The sequence below is a fragment of the Calidris pugnax genome, unplaced genomic scaffold, assembly GCF_001431845.1.
Source record: "Calidris pugnax isolate Ruff unplaced genomic scaffold, ASM143184v1 scaffold219, whole genome shotgun sequence".
Classification (NCBI taxonomy): Eukaryota; Metazoa; Chordata; class Aves; order Charadriiformes; family Scolopacidae; genus Calidris; species Calidris pugnax.
In genome coordinates this window covers 3,157,451-3,173,351 of record NW_015094507.1, presented here as the reverse complement: position 1 = coordinate 3,173,351, position 15,901 = coordinate 3,157,451, and the positions used below count along the sequence as shown (strand labels likewise).

Below are 15,901 nucleotides of genomic sequence, written 5' to 3'. Positions count from 1 at the left end.
GAAGAACTGCAACCTCATGAGGCAAGCAAGGAAAGGAACACAACACCTGCTTCAAAGAGCCGTTTTCCTGCCCTTAGAGCCTGTCTCAACTCCTTTTCTTCTGTTCCACCAAGCAATCCAAAAGCAGTTCTTCAACCTCACTTACTGTCCCAGCAAGACACGAAGCATATTGTTTACCCCACAGTTAAAGAACAGAGCAAAATGCAGAAGTAAAAAAGGGTTAAAGAGAGTTAAAAAACTTAATGGAAGCCAAGCCATTTGTGGGTAATCGAACCCCGTAAATGAAGGAGATCCTTGTTGCTTGCTCTGGGTGACCCTGCTCTGGCAGGGAGTTGGACTAGATGGTCACCAGAGGTCCCTGCCAACCCCTACCATTCTGTGATTCTTCCACTTTTCTGCTTTCCATCTCCTGGCCGTTACTGGGATACCAAACAAGGTAGACTGGTTTGACCTAAAGAGCATTTAAGAGCAACTGCCTAAGAGAAGTACACACTTAAGTATTAGTAGGAGTGAGAAGTCATGTTGAGGTTCACAATGACTCTCCTTCAAAAAAGAGGCAAGCAGTTTTAGACTCTGACTGTTTAAGTGTCCCAGAAGTGCTACTGAGTATACTGGAATTGTCTGCCTTTTTTTTCCAAACCATAAATTAAAAAGAAAGGCTAAGAAGTAACTATAATGTAGGCTTGGAGAGTCTCAAACCAGGCACCTGAAATGCTGTTGCTACAACATCAAAAGGAAGAACTCAACTTCCCTGCTCTACTTCATGCACATAGTAATTCTGCTTATTTATTCACATTCCATCCCTTGATTCTCCAGAATTATTTCTGTGAGAGCTTGGCATTTTAGTTTCCAGAATGGTCACATTTAATGATAAAATACAGATACCATCATCTTTACCTTTTTCATGGCCATGCAACATGTGAGATCGTGGTACACAATAGGCACATGATCTTTAGAAAGGTGTACATCAAATTCCACATATGCTGCTCCCTACAGAAAATTGCAAAATACAAAACAAAACAAAGATGCATTAGCTATTTATGCACAAGGACTACAGAACTGCAGACAAGTTGCCAAGTATTCACAGGTCCTGGTTATCAACCAGAAGTTGAATGCAACTGGTTGTTACCTGTTTAATCATTCTCAACAGTGGATTAGAATTTAAAAAAAAAAAAAAAAGTCAAATGGGAAAGTATTTTAATTACCATAATTCAGCTGACACATAAAGCTTGCTTAATCTTGTAAACCCTCTGGTAACATTCAAGTATTGTGAACTTGATTTCAGAGAAAGGCTAAGATGATGCTTTTAAACATAGATGCCTTCACGGTGCCCTTTCTCTCTCTTCCCCACCAAGAGTCAAGGAATTGCCACAAATTGGCAAAGCTTTAGGGAGATATTCCATATCTGGAGGAGCTTCTGGAGTCACTAATGAAGTGACACAGTTGTAGCGTGTCGTTATGTGTGCAAGAGCAGAAATAGCTGTATCCAGTATTCTCCTGGCCTTTTCAACTGTACGTTCTGTTCTCTTAAGCTTAAAGAGGAAGAAAGATCAAACAAGAGCTTTAAGTACAATCTTTTTGAGAAGCGGCAGGGCCAGAAAGACAGAAATGCACAGAAACAATTTTTAATTCCTTATTTTGACTGTAAATCATTCATTGGAAAGTCTTCCAAGAATAACAGTCATCAAATTATCATCCTGACTCACATACTCTCTTTCAATCAGTACAGGAAGGAAAATAGGACAAGCTTTTTTTTCAGCCCTTTCCTCAGCAAAAATATTTTCAAGAGTGGTGGCATTCAGCATTTTCATCTGCAAACAGCTGAAATTACTTTTCTGGTGATGCTGCTGATGGCTTCGTACTCAATTTCTCAATGCTTATTTCCTGTGGGTTTTTAAAAGCTGTCTATAAACCTGCAGCGTCCACCAAGAAATTAAGAGCTACTGTTCCAAAGGAGCGTTTAGTAGCTGCAGTTTTGCTCTGCAGTCAGTGCCTGCACCAGATATCACATTCAAATTACGCTTTAACTCCCAAACAAGAAAAAGCTTTCAGCTGTGACTCTTGGGGAGTACAGCGCTCCCGAATCAGCAGCCAATAAGCATAATAATTCAGATTCTGCTCCCATCCCTTTATAACAGCTTCAGAAGTCATTTGGTAAGAATCTACATTAGTGAAGTATCACCTGGAGAGTCTTAGGATCCCTACAACTGAAGTGGCAGATGATCTCACAGCAGCATCTTTCTGTGACTGTAACCACAGCTCCTCCCTGCGAGGAGCTAGAGGAGGAACCTCTGGATGTGCTCCTGACTCCAGCTGCTCTGCTGCAGCTCCTCACCAGATTGTCCACATCAAGCTTACCACAGATCCCTTCAGGGACTCAGATTACTGGAAGGAATAAAAGCAACCACCTCAATCACAGAACTGAAGCACCTGAAGCTTGTATCTCCCAAACTGAAAGTCTCATCTTAGGATTCCAAGACTTCATTGTAGCAAAGCACTGTTTTGCTCTACCAGCTCAGCTCTAAAGTCTCATTTTTGGCCACCAGATTTAGGTACTCAGCAGCCCCTTAGTGAGACCTTTGCCACCCGAGTGTATGTTGACAGATAGAGCCAAAATTATTCATTTTTTGAGTATTATTCCGACCCTATGTCTCTGCAGGTTAAAATTTTCCCTGTATTAAAACACCACCAGAATACATTAGATGGAAGTTTGGGTTTTTTGAGGAACTTGAGAATGTGAGTCTAAACTAGCTATTGCTTCCCTTCCTGTCTCTTAAAGAATTCCACTGTGATTTGATGCAATTTTGTATTAGTGCAATTGCCATTCAATGTACCATTCACTGCAGACAAACCAAGCTAGTTTTCATTATACAGGTACTATGTGCGCGCAGCTGTGCGTACATACGTGACTAGCAGCGTTCCTCAGAGAGGCAATGGTGTTCTCTTGAACTTTTGCAAGCCTGAAATAACAGCAAGGAAAAAGGTTTTGTTAGACACAGCATGGCACAGAACTCCCTTGTTTTAGAGAACACCCACATTTGATACTGAAGTGACTTAAATCATTGTGGGTTGCAGCTTTTTATTTTAAGCCATCGGCTTCCTCAACTGATGTCAGTGAAACTAAACATAATCCCCTCCCCAGATTAAAATGCAAATGAACTTACTTAGCTGTTGTTGTAGAATTTCCTGCTCCCCGGTGTCCAACATCTAGAGTTGTTCTGGGTTTCCAGTATTTTGCATATGAAGCCTTCATATCACAAGTGTATCCCTGGATCGGCTTAATAATTATGTAGTCCACTGTGAGAAAAATACCAAGTGTTTCATACATCGATGGATAACGGACAACTTCCAGTAAAGTTAATAATTATCTGTTTGCATCAACTGTACCTCTAACTTTTCCAATTGTCTTCCTTGGGTTTCTGCTCATAATAGCAAGCGTAAGGATTCCAGCGCTCTTTCCAAGTTCTGCAATGGTGGATGACAGGAGGCAGGCAGAGCCCACATGACCCGGGAGCACATCACCTTGTACTACTTTCTCACCTAAATCTTCCTAAAAAAAACCAAAACAAACAAAAATTCAACCTACCTACTGTTACACGTAGGTGAGAATTCTAAACAAAAATCTTCTTCCTTGCTTCTCAGGAAGATATATACAGGCACTGATGTAACAGAAATTTCTTGTGTGTTACAGAAAACAATTTCAGGCTAAAAATTATCTAATTTAACAGTGTCTGGAAAATTACAATCAAGAATATGAAATTGTTGATGGAAATCTACAGAAGTCTTTGAAAACTCTTAGATTTCATAAGCTTTTGAGATCAAAATTGCACCCGTGGAATAGTCTGTCTTTTAAAAAGCCCAAGTCATGTTTAGAACAAAGATGAACTGGAATAATATATATGTTTAAAATAACATCTGCAGGGAAGGAGGAAGGCAACTAGCATGGAAAATGCACACTTGACTACAGTGGAACTATATAGCTTCTTTACAATTACAAACATAGGTGATCTTAAGGGCATTTTTTAGACCAATGCTTAAGCTTAAAACTTCCTCCTGCAAAAACACTATGAAAAGATAAAAGTTGTTTTCTTTTAAAAAGGTCTTTGAATACTAGATCTTTCAGGGGTAAAAACAGAGTGCAAAGTAACTGATGTAGTAGTGAGAATCCACAAATATCCTGTTTTAATTTGCACTAGTTAGAGAAATCTTGTTTATAACTTGCATTACAATTATTTTACCTTCATTTTTAACCAGTTCATATACACACAGTTCAGATTCAAGGCGGATAAGTAAAACTTAGCTCTGATAAAGGATAAAAATCAAGCCAACTTAACTACGTGCATCATTGCACACTAAGGTTTGAGTCTAATTTGCATGGACTTCTAAATGAGCAGAAACTGCAAAACTTTGTGCCATATCAAGAAGACTCACAAAACCTTTCTGCATAATGCAGGAGTCACCAATCGTCTCATAACTTGTTTACTCGAGTCCAAAAGATCAAGAATAACAGGCAATAACAGTGAAATTGTCATGGTTATTGATTAACTCCCAATGGCAGACCGGAGTTGCTTCTTAGCAGTAAAGAGACATACCTCAAAAAAATCAAAGATTAACTCCAAGTTATCAGGCTCCATGGTTTGTATCGTGTACTCTATCCATCGGTCCGGCTGCAACGCATAACCACAGTCCGGCTGAGAGTGTCGACATTTATATTCGTTGTTGCTTATTAAGGAGAACTCCACAGTATTTGCCATTTTCTGAGGGACAGTAGGGGATGTTTTTTCTTGGCCCTCTTCGTCATCTTCATCTTCCTCTAGGCCTTCTAGAGTCAATTTTACTCTATTCCGGAAATACGAAACAAATGGTTAAGTCACAGGAGTGTCTTTGGAAACACTAAGAATTAGAAAGAAGCTCGAGCAGAAGCTGATACAATACAAGAATTCTTCTCAACACCATCACCTACAGGACAGCGCTCTACCCAGTGGACCCTCACAGGACTCAGAGTTTGCAGCTATTCTCCAAATCCCATTTTAGTCAGATTTAAGTGCTCAAGTCACTTCTGAAGCTGGAACTTGGGTAAACATGGAAATTGTACCAGTGGTCTGAGAAGCAGCACTCCACCAAACTAATTACGAATTTGGGCTACCCAATAGTCAGCCTTTCTCCCCAGACTGATACCTGTAATGCTGAAAGGCTAATGGAAAGCACTGAAAATAGCAGTAATCATCAAGATCAGTATCTGAACATTGGTGGCTGCTGATTACTAAGTCTCTCTGAACACTGGATAAGGCAGATAAATATATTCTATTAGACTATCTTGTTCATGTCTAACATAATTAGTAAGTCCCTTGAGAATTCCTAAATAATGATTTGAAAGTAAACTGAATGCAATTTCTGAAAAACCCTGGACTGAGAAGAATAAGCCTCCCTAATACTCAGAACTCATTATTATGCAGAGCAAACCTTCCACAAAGAAGTTCACATTCTCAATACTCTCAAAAAAAACCGAACAGAAGTCACAACACTGATACTCCACAAACTTGAAAAATGAGACTGCCATAACAGGTGACAGTCACAGAAACCACCTGGGCAGATCTAACTTTTTAGGCTGAATAGAGAAAACAAGAGAATCTAATGAAGGTACTCAGCTTATCAAGTTTGGATTTCAACTATCTCATTTAGACAAGGATCAAGCTTCAGAAATTGCTATCTTTAGCAATACTACCTGCTATAACACAAAGGAAAACTGCAAAGCTCTGGAGAACAGGACATCAGAATTTATTTAATACAACATTCTCCAGTGAAAATTAACTTCCCCCTCATCAGAAGAGTAGGAAGTGGGGAAGGGATAAAAATAATGAAATAAAATAATTAAAAAAAAAAAAAAAATCAAGTGCCAGACCATCAAAATAAGGCACACAGTACAGAAGAAACTCCCAAGTTAACCGAGTGGTCTGTAAATCACTTTGATAGTTGTGTGCTGGAAATTGCTCATGTGTTACAAGCTCAAAATCTGATTTCTAGCAATTTGTGTGTGGTTTTTTTTCATGTTTTCCATTAAAGAAAACAGGGAACCATAATCCTTTCCAAACAAGAAGATGGGCTGTATGCAAGGCTAGGAGTGGGAGAAACACTGTTCATCTGTCAAAAGGTCTGAGAAGTCCTGCTTTCCCATTGGCAACACTATCAGAAATTGCGGTTGTAAAAAAGCACTTTTGCTGCAACAATTAGTAGTAACAATTACCATGCAAAGATGTATCAGGTTCTAGTTAGATACACCTCTACATGCTTTTTCATTGTTTTGCATAACAACAAAGGGACTGTGAAAGATGCAGGAAACAAGCCTACACCACACACTACCCCAACATGTGCTGGGATGAGTTGGGCAACCACAGAGCTCCAAAAAAACACGCAGGAAGGAGAGGGGCCGGAGAAGGGAGGGCAGGGAAGAAAGAGCAAACTCCAGATCCCAGAAATTCAAGAGGAGGAGGAGATCAAACACTCAGGGCAACAGCACAGTCCTAAAAACATCAGGACTAAGACACCCACTAATGTCAGTCAACCGCACAGTTATAATAATGTATGGGTTTTGAGACACCTCTGCAGATAAAACCATCAAACTGATCAAAATAGCAACATAAGTGATTACAAAATGCTATTATCTCCACCATCCACATCGACTGAAAGTCTGTAATGCCAGCAGGTAATTAGCCATATATTAAATGGAGAGGGCTGTTTACTTTGGTGAGGAGAAAATCAGTAAGCAACAAAAAACATCGAAGCCTTCTCCCTTTCCTTTCCCCCAACTTCCACTTCCATTCTGCTCTTTTTGAGAAGAAAAAAAAGAACAAAGAAGAAGAAAACTCTTTGGAACTACTTAAGAACTACTTCTGTTCCAGCCAAGAAGCAGGAAACACCAAGGCAAGCGTGGAGTAAGTATTTGTGAAAGGCACCCGTTACCTACTGCTTAACTTGTGCTACCACATTTGCTTTATTCATATTTAATAACAATCAGAAAGGCAAGAACTAAAAAGTATTAAGTCAGCAGTGAAACTAGAATAGTTTTGTCTGACTGTTTGTTTTCCTCTGTTGAAACAGATGAAAATCTTTCAACGCTACATTAATAATAAAATGAGGTAACTGGAACACACCGATTTAATGTTATTGCTGTATTTTTGCGAACTGCTTAAACACCCGGAAATTAGCCCAATAGAACACCCCTATTAGCAACCCAAAAGTAATCTGAAGACTACTGTAATTAAAAACAATCACTGGTATTGACCATTAACATGAGATAAATTGCAAACTGTGATGAGCAGGCTCTTACCTAAACCTTGATGTTTTAAATTTCTTCTTCGATATCACTACAGGTGGTTTCTCAGAGTAATGCAGACGTAATCTTATTTCTGTTTGACACGTCAGCCACCCAGCATCCACAGTCTCAATACCATCTATCAAAAGTTAAACAAACAGTAGAAGACACTTTAGTAACTTATTTTATTTCCTAAAGGGAGATCTAGACAGTTTAATAAACAAAATAAGAACAGTTCCTCTGACACCATCTTCCAGACAACACTCCTTGTCACCAGCCTTACTCACTAGTATTTCCAAAGCAATTGAGTGCATCCTTTCACTTGTCTTTCCTGAACTACCCAGAATAGACAACAGATACTATATTTTCTGGATTTTAAGAGGATTAACTAAAAACAATGGTCTTCACCATCTTCACCTGTAAACTGTCTGCAAGAGGGCACTAAGTATGCCAGTGTTAGTTTTGTTTATTGGATCAAGAGCTAAGTTAAGTCTCCAATGGTAGATAAGACATTCCCTTGTCCAGGGATCTCTCAATATATGGAATAACACTGACAGAAACTCTGAAGGTTCATCTCCAACTTGAGACTCCCTGTTTCTATTGAGATAGAGATGTCAAATTAGCTCTTCATAACCAATGCCAGTAACGCAGTGTAAAAGTGTGCAGGATGGGATGTAGCAACTGGTATGATGAGGAAACAAAGCACAGAGGAGAACCTTCCACTTTGCCCTCAAGACAAGGAAAGCCTACAAAGAGCTTGGCCAGAAAGGACAAGCTGCCAGACCAGGTACTGAAGCAGAGCCCGTAGTTTTGAAGAGTTCCTAGCAAAACATACCCCCTTGTTGCCAAGAGGGCCAATGGAATGGAAGTGTGGCCAGGAGGTCGAGGGAGGTCATTGTCCCCCTCTGCTCTGCACTGGGGAGGCCACAGCTGGAACACTACATCCAGTTCTGGTCTCCCCAATTCAAGAGAGACAGGGAACTGCCGAAGAAAGTCCAGCGTAGGGCAACAAAGATGATGGAGGGATTAGAGCATCTCCCTGATGAGGAAAGGCTGAGAGAGCTGGGACTCTTCAGCCTGGAGAAGAGAAGGCTGAGGGGAGACCTTATTAATGCTGACAAGTACCTAAAGGGTGGGTTGAGGGAGGATGGAGCCGGACTCTTTTCAGTGGTTCCCAGTGAGAGGACAAGGGGCAACGGGCACAAGCTGGACCATGGGAAGTTCCACTCCAATCTGAGGAAGAACTTCTTTGGGGTGAGGGTGGCAGAGCCCTGGAAGAGGCTGCCCAGGGAGGGTGTGGAGTCCCCTTCTCTGGAGATCTTCAAGACCCACCTGGATGCAGTTCTGAGTAATGTTCTCTGAGCAATCCTGCTTTGGCAGGGGAGTTGGACTGGATGGTCTCTAAATGTCCCTTCCAATTCTGACAATTCCATATCATTGATATGGATATCATTCCATGAGGATAGGAAGAAAAATGCAAAAGCTTTAAAACAAGCTCCATGAGACGTGACAAAGTCACCTCAGACATCGAGGGATCCAGCGTTAAAATGAGTGTTGGTTTAGAACTGCCAGAGGTGAGACATACACACATGCACAAGAGCATGAGGTGTGAGGTTAGAGAGGTTTTGGCAGCTGTGCCTAACTGAAGTGGCAGATCATGTACATTTAGTGTAATCAATAATATTTTTTCTAGGCAGGAAGAGGTTTTTTTCCTCAGGCTAGGTTTTAAGAGAAAGTTAGCACTCTATTCTGTATTTCTAAAAAATGCATGCTCATGATCTGAAGTTTGAAAAATTCAACCTTTAACACTGTGGAATAATTCCTAAAATAAAATTATATTAAAAATATAGCACTGTTCACACATTAAGGAAACAGCCTGCCAAATTTTGATGAAATGCTGTCCTTTGTGCAAACTTCATTCGTTATAATGTCATTATAATACCAAAACACACCTCCATCCCAAAGACTACTTGCCTCCAAGGTGTGACCACTCCTTCTTGAGTCTGCACCCTGAATTTTTGGTAAACAATGCCTTTAAATGCGAGGCAAGAGAATTTTACACCAATCATAATAAAGGTATTTATGACTAGAGTGACTCAAACTCCACCTTAAAGGTAAAAAATAGTTTAAAAATAGCCCAAGAAAGGGGGGATGCTAGGGAAGACACCATCATGAACAAGTCAAGGAGGGCTCCATCACAGACTGCCTTTGACTCCCAGGACCAGTCGATAGGCTGAGCCCTTTTTTTCCCCAAATAGGGACGCCTTTGGGTAAGACTTAGACTCTACCGAGTGCTTCCTTGGGAAACTTAGAAATCTCTCTAGAGGGTCAGTTTTTACATTTATAGCCAGGCTGTATTGTTTGTGACTTTGTCACGCGCTTTGTACCATTAACAATATTTTTACTTGCCTGTGCTTTGCAGACAGTGTATTTATCACTGGCAAACCATAAGAACCTTTATATCTGTTGCTTAAATAAACTGCACTAAAGTAGCTAGCCATTTTGGTTTCTCACTGAACGTGACCAAACACTTGAGAGTGGTGTGCTAGTTCACGAGCACAAACTAAAAACAATGGTCTTCACCATCTTCACCTGTAAACTGTCTGCAAGAGGGCACTAAGTATGCCAGTGTTAGTTTTGTTTATTGGATCAAGAGCTAAGTTAAGTCTCCAATGGTAGATAAGACATTCCCTTGTCCAGGGATCTCTCAATATATGGAATAACACTGACAGAAACTCTGAAGGTTCATCTCCAACTTGAGACTCCCTGTTTCTATTGAGATAGAGATGTCAAATTAGCTCTTCATAACCAATGCCAGTAACGCAGTGTAAAAGTGTGCAGGATGGGATGTAGCAACTGGTATGATGAGGAAACAAAGCACAGAGGAGAACCTTCCACTTTGCCCTCAAGACAAGGAAAGCCTACAAAGAGCTTGGCCAGAAAGGACAAGCTGCCAGACCAGGTACTGAAGCAGAGCCCGTAGTTTTGAAGAGTTCCTAGCAAAACATACCCCCTTGTTGCCAAGAGGGCCAATGGAATGGAAGTGTGGCCAGGAGGTCGAGGGAGGTCATTGTCCCCCTCTGCTCTGCACTGGGGAGGCCACAGCTGGAACACTACATCCAGTTCTGGTCTCCCCAATTCAAGAGAGACAGGGAACTGCCGAAGAAAGTCCAGCGTAGGGCAACAAAGATGATGGAGGGATTAGAGCATCTCCCTGATGAGGAAAGGCTGAGAGAGCTGGGACTCTTCAGCCTGGAGAAGAGAAGGCTGAGGGGAGACCTTATTAATGCTGACAAGTACCTAAAGGGTGGGTTGAGGGAGGATGGAGCCGGACTCTTTTCAGTGGTTCCCAGTGAGAGGACAAGGGGCAACGGGCACAAGCTGGACCATGGGAAGTTCCACTCCAATCTGAGGAAGAACTTCTTTGGGGTGAGGGTGGCAGAGCCCTGGAAGAGGCTGCCCAGGGAGGGTGTGGAGTCCCCTTCTCTGGAGATCTTCAAGACCCACCTGGATGCAGTTCTGAGTAATGTTCTCTGAGCAATCCTGCTTTGGCAGGGGAGTTGGACTGGATGGTCTCTAAATGTCCCTTCCAATTCTGACAATTCCATATCATTGATATGGATATCATTCCATGAGGATAGGAAGAAAAATGCAAAAGCTTTAAAACAAGCTCCATGAGACGTGACAAAGTCACCTCAGACATCGAGGGATCCAGCGTTAAAATGAGTGTTGGTTTAGAACTGCCAGAGGTGAGACATACACACATGCACAAGAGCATGAGGTGTGAGGTTAGAGAGGTTTTGGCAGCTGTGCCTAACTGAAGTGGCAGATCATGTACATTTAGTGTAATCAATAATATTTTTTCTAGGCAGGAAGAGGTTTTTTTCCTCAGGCTAGGTTTTAAGAGAAAGTTAGCACTCTATTCTGTATTTCTAAAAAATGCATGCTCATGATCTGAAGTTTGAAAAATTCAACCTTTAACACTGTGGAATAATTCCTAAAATAAAATTATATTAAAAATATAGCACTGTTCACACATTAAGGAAACAGCCTGCCAAATTTTGATGAAATGCTGTCCTTTGTGCAAACTTCATTCGTTATAATGTCATTATAATACCAAAACACACCTCCATCCCAAAGACTACTTGCCTCCAAGGTGTGACCACTCCTTCTTGAGTCTGCACCCTGAATTTTTGGTAAACAATGCCTTTAAATGCGAGGCAAGAGAATTTTACACCAATCATAATAAAGGTATTTATGACTAGAGTGACTCAAACTCCACCTTGAAGGTAAAAAATAGTATAAAAATAGCCCAAGAAAGGGGGGATGCTAGGGAAGACACCATCATGAACAAGTCAAGGAGGGCTCCATCACAGACTGCCTTTGACTCCCAGGACCAGTCGATAGGCTGAGCCCTTTTTTTCCCCAAATAGGGACGCCTTTGGGTAAGACTTAGACTCTACCGAGTGCTTCCTTGGGAAACTTAGAAATCTCTCTAGAGGGTCAGTTTTTACATTTATAGCCAGGCTGTATTGTTTGTGACTTTGTCACGCGCTTTGTACCATTAACAATATTTTTACTTGCCTGTGCTTTGCAGACAGTGTATTTATCACTGGCAAACCATAAGAACCTTTATATCTGTTGCTTAAATAAACTGCACTAAAGTAGCTAGCCATTTTGGTTTCTCACTGAACGTGACCAAACACTTGAGAGTGGTGTGCTAGTTCACGAGCACAACTAGACTGAAGGTGCAGTCCACTGTTAGTGTATCCAGAATCAGGATAATTTAAGATATTAAACGCAACTGGACTGATAGTGGTGAATTGGGCATCACTCCGAATTTAAACCTAGCCACCCCCAGCTCCCACCTCGGTGAGGAGCGTTAGAACGCAAGCGGGTTTATTTTCTGCCAAAACTATTTTGCCTCTTCACGCAACAAACGCCAGCACGCTGACAGCATTTCAACTCCTCCTAGCAGCCTTTCATTAACATTAGAAGGGATTATAGCCTGAGTGTGAATTCACAAATGCTGGATATAAAAATAACCTTATAAGCAGAGAAAAACGTCACTTACAGGCAATTCCTGTCAACACTTAGTATTTCAAGTATTTTTCAACTACAACACTTCGTCTTGTTAAAATTAAATATGTGGTAAAGAGTAAAGGTCAATATATCTCACTTACTACGGATTCCAAAGTATCCATCGTCAATAGTAATTTCATTTTCTAAAATTAAAAGGAAGGGAAAAAAATGAAAGAAACTAATTAGCATTCACATTATAGAGAATTATTGCCAAGTTAATTCTAATTTTCCACTTCTAAAAAGTATATCTAATAAAAAGTAGGAAAACTGAAACAGATAAAGAATAAGCATGCTTATTGCAACCTTCTAGAAAGCTTTTTCCCAATTTATGCTTTTTCTTAGTTTCTGCAAGAAAAACCAACCACCACACAAAATGCCATAAAGATGTTTCACCTGAAGTAATCTGAACTGAGAAAAGCAAGAAGGTTGCGCATTTTCTAGTTTGCTGCTGCATTTTGCTGATAACATCTACACCCTACTAGAATCTAAGATGCTTTTCTTGTTAGTGTCAAAAAACATTAAAAGTTTCTTGCAAACATAACAGAAAGCTGTCCTCCTGCACATTCACAGTTGAAGCTTCTGAATCAAGTTAGTCACAATTAAAATGCTTATTCTCCCCATGTGACAGAAACCAACCCTGGATGAAACGTTCTAAACACTATTTCACACTTTTATCCTTACACTCTCTAAAGTTTTAATAACCCAAACCTTAAGGTGCTAAGTATATTCACCAGCATCAATGGAACTGCAGTAATCTAAACAAACTATAGGTTTCTCAAAATATAAATCTTAATAAAATTTTGTCTCTACAGCCATTAATCCCTTTTTTTTCCCCCATAAGAAAAATCATGGGCCTGCCCTCAATTTTTAATTTAGGATCACAATGACCAAGTGCTAACATTGCATTGTTTTGTTGCAGTTTCTTAAACACTGGTTATGAAACATCGAGTATTACTTGAGAGGAAAAAAAAAAAAATCCTAACTGTTTGGAATGAAGTTATCCAAATTTAGAGATAAAAGTCTAGACCCTAACAGAGGGTAGGCTGCTTCCTCAATCAGCTACTGACAGATACCAAAACATAATTTTATTACAGGAATAGAAACACTTAACTAATTCAATTGAAATGAAAAATAATAAAAAAAGAAAGGGGGAGGGGAAACGTGACCATGGTACTAGGCATGATTAACAACAGTTTCTTTAATAGCAGCTTCTTTCTAAAAGACACTCTTTCAGTGCATCAGAAGGTTTTTAATAGTTATAAACTCTTAAGTGTGGAGGAAATAACATTTTTCATATCCCAGGAAAGATAGAGCATAAAACATGCCATCCCATAGCAGCGGAAGAGAGCTGAATTACAAGCTACATTCAAAGGTTATTTCAGACACTCTTAAAAACCCAAACTTTTCCCCTGTTCAGAAGAGCATGAGGAACTTGTCTGTAAGTCTGCATGCTGCCTTTTCTTCCAGCAAAATACATTTCTGCCAAATTGCTGGGTAAATAAGCCCATTGGTGTTTCTATTTACGTTAATCTATTTACTTAAAGATGACTAATTAAGAATTTTTGCTTTAAAATTTTACTAATGAAACAGTAGCTAAATAAAAACAACAGTGACTTCACACCCTCCCCCTCCCCACATTTTCTCTGACAAAATAATATGGATCCTTAGTCTCAAAGAATTAAGCTTACAGAAAATCATTACAATTCCAAATTAATAAAAAACCCCACCCCCATCATCTTAAGGATGGCAGCAAATAATTTCACATCCACTCCATTTTACGTCACTTATTTACATAGAGATTTTGAGAGTAAGGCCCATGTTATGCAAAGAAAAAGTTTATACATCCAAGACATTAATAAATTTAAATATTTTAAAACTATAGTTATCAATCCCTCTAAACCAATGTGCAGCATATTAGCAATCTTATGCATATGCCTCAAACAGATGCAGTTGATGCCCATACCTAAAGGGGTAATTGATCGTGGTTGTAGATGAGTCTCCCACGTGTGAACTATGACTTCGCAGGGACCATCGATAGTCTGTAATTTAAAAGTTAAATTTCTGCAATAATTTCTTTTGTTATATCTGATTTTCTACCCATGAAGCTGTTTGGGATGGTTGTGAATTAAACTTACAAATTTAAAGAAAGAAAAAGAAGATGAAGGAGAAAGGGGGTGGGAGAGAAGAGAGAGAATATGAAAGAGAAAGAAAGAGAACAGGTCAGGCTGGTTTCTTACCCCTGCAACTGCTGGTCAGGTCACACTACGTATGACAACGTCTGACAGGGTGGAGAAGTTACACGAAATTATTAAACCTTTATGGCTTATAGCTACTCTGCTGGACTACTGACTTGTTCTCCTTCCCATACACGAAATACAGTGCCCCTGAGCTCATTAATTGGGGATAGTCCAGCAACACTTTATAAAAAGAATTCACACATCCCACATCTCTCCGATTCCAAACGGGACTCATCATCAGTAGATGTTAACAGTTGCAAGGGCAGGTTCTCCCCCAGAATTTGCTTGACTAATTCAAAGTCTGTAAAAATAAAGTTATTTTTGTTGTGGTACAGAAAAGCAAACTATCTACTGCCTAATTAAAACAAATTATGGGAATTTTGCTGCCTCAGAAGGAACAATACAGTGACACAATGCAGTTGGCCAGCAGCAAAGCCCCTTAAACCCATTCCATTTGGAGCAGGATAAATTTGATTCTTCCACAGAAGAATTCCTGCCCCTTGAAAGCCTACATTTGCGTACAAACACAACCAAGACTCAGACAACTCAGAAGAGCAACTCAGTCTCTTCTTTCATAACAATGTAACATTGAAATTGCTCTCTAGGTTACAGTTTCAGGTAACCACCAGAACATGCCCAATTCCCAGCTCCATCAGCCTAAGGAGCTCTGGGTTCCTCTTGCTCTCCATCGTCAGAGCCGCTGTCAAATGGTTGCAGAGTGTGACATCTGGATGGTTCGGGCATAAGGAACTCTTAGTTCCAAAGAGACTTGCTGCTATTGCCAGAGCCACATAAACTTCCACACCAACTTCTCCCAGTATTTCAGGTTCCTGTTTGAATAGATTCCAGCTCAACAGGGACATCCAGACAAGCTTCGACCTCAGCAGCGTAATTACACAATTTGCTTTCTTATCTCTCAGCTCACTGAATACACTCTTTAGCGGGAGATGGGATTTCTTGACATCTCAAACACATTTAATCTACTATGCTTTGGATGACTTAACAGCAAACACCAAACATTTAAAAAGCGCTCAGTAAAGATGGGTTTGCTCTGCGAGTCAGATGAAAGCAATTAAATTTTTCTAACGAATTAAGAGGCGTCTATACTTAAGTCATGTCAGAATAAAATACATATGCTCAAAGTTATGCTTTGAAGATAGAACACATGTAAATATTTATAAAACAAGATGATATTCTTTTTTTGCAGTTTAATGCTGATGTAGGGCAGTTTTAATTCCCATCTTCTGCCACAATAATCCTTCTTATGGAC

General features: G+C 40.0%; 1 protein-coding gene across 3 annotated transcripts in view; it reads right to left on the bottom strand.

The window, feature by feature from the left end:
• GPCPD1 (glycerophosphocholine phosphodiesterase 1) overlaps nt 1–15,901 on the bottom strand; it is a 48,487-nt gene that overhangs the window by 14,064 nt on the left and 18,522 nt on the right. For all 3 annotated transcript variants that reach the window (XM_014964550.1, XM_014964549.1, XM_014964548.1), the window contains 8 exons: nt 14,358–14,433; nt 12,496–12,537; nt 7,328–7,451; nt 4,593–4,839; nt 3,388–3,550; nt 3,165–3,297; nt 2,906–2,960; nt 898–990 (listed from right to left, as the gene is read on the bottom strand). In XM_014964550.1, the coding sequence (XP_014820036.1) occupies nt 898–990; nt 2,906–2,960; nt 3,165–3,297; nt 3,388–3,550; nt 4,593–4,839; nt 7,328–7,451; nt 12,496–12,537; nt 14,358–14,433 (933 nt within the window). The remainder of the gene's footprint in view (nt 1–897; nt 991–2,905; nt 2,961–3,164; nt 3,298–3,387; nt 3,551–4,592; nt 4,840–7,327; nt 7,452–12,495; nt 12,538–14,357; nt 14,434–15,901) is intronic.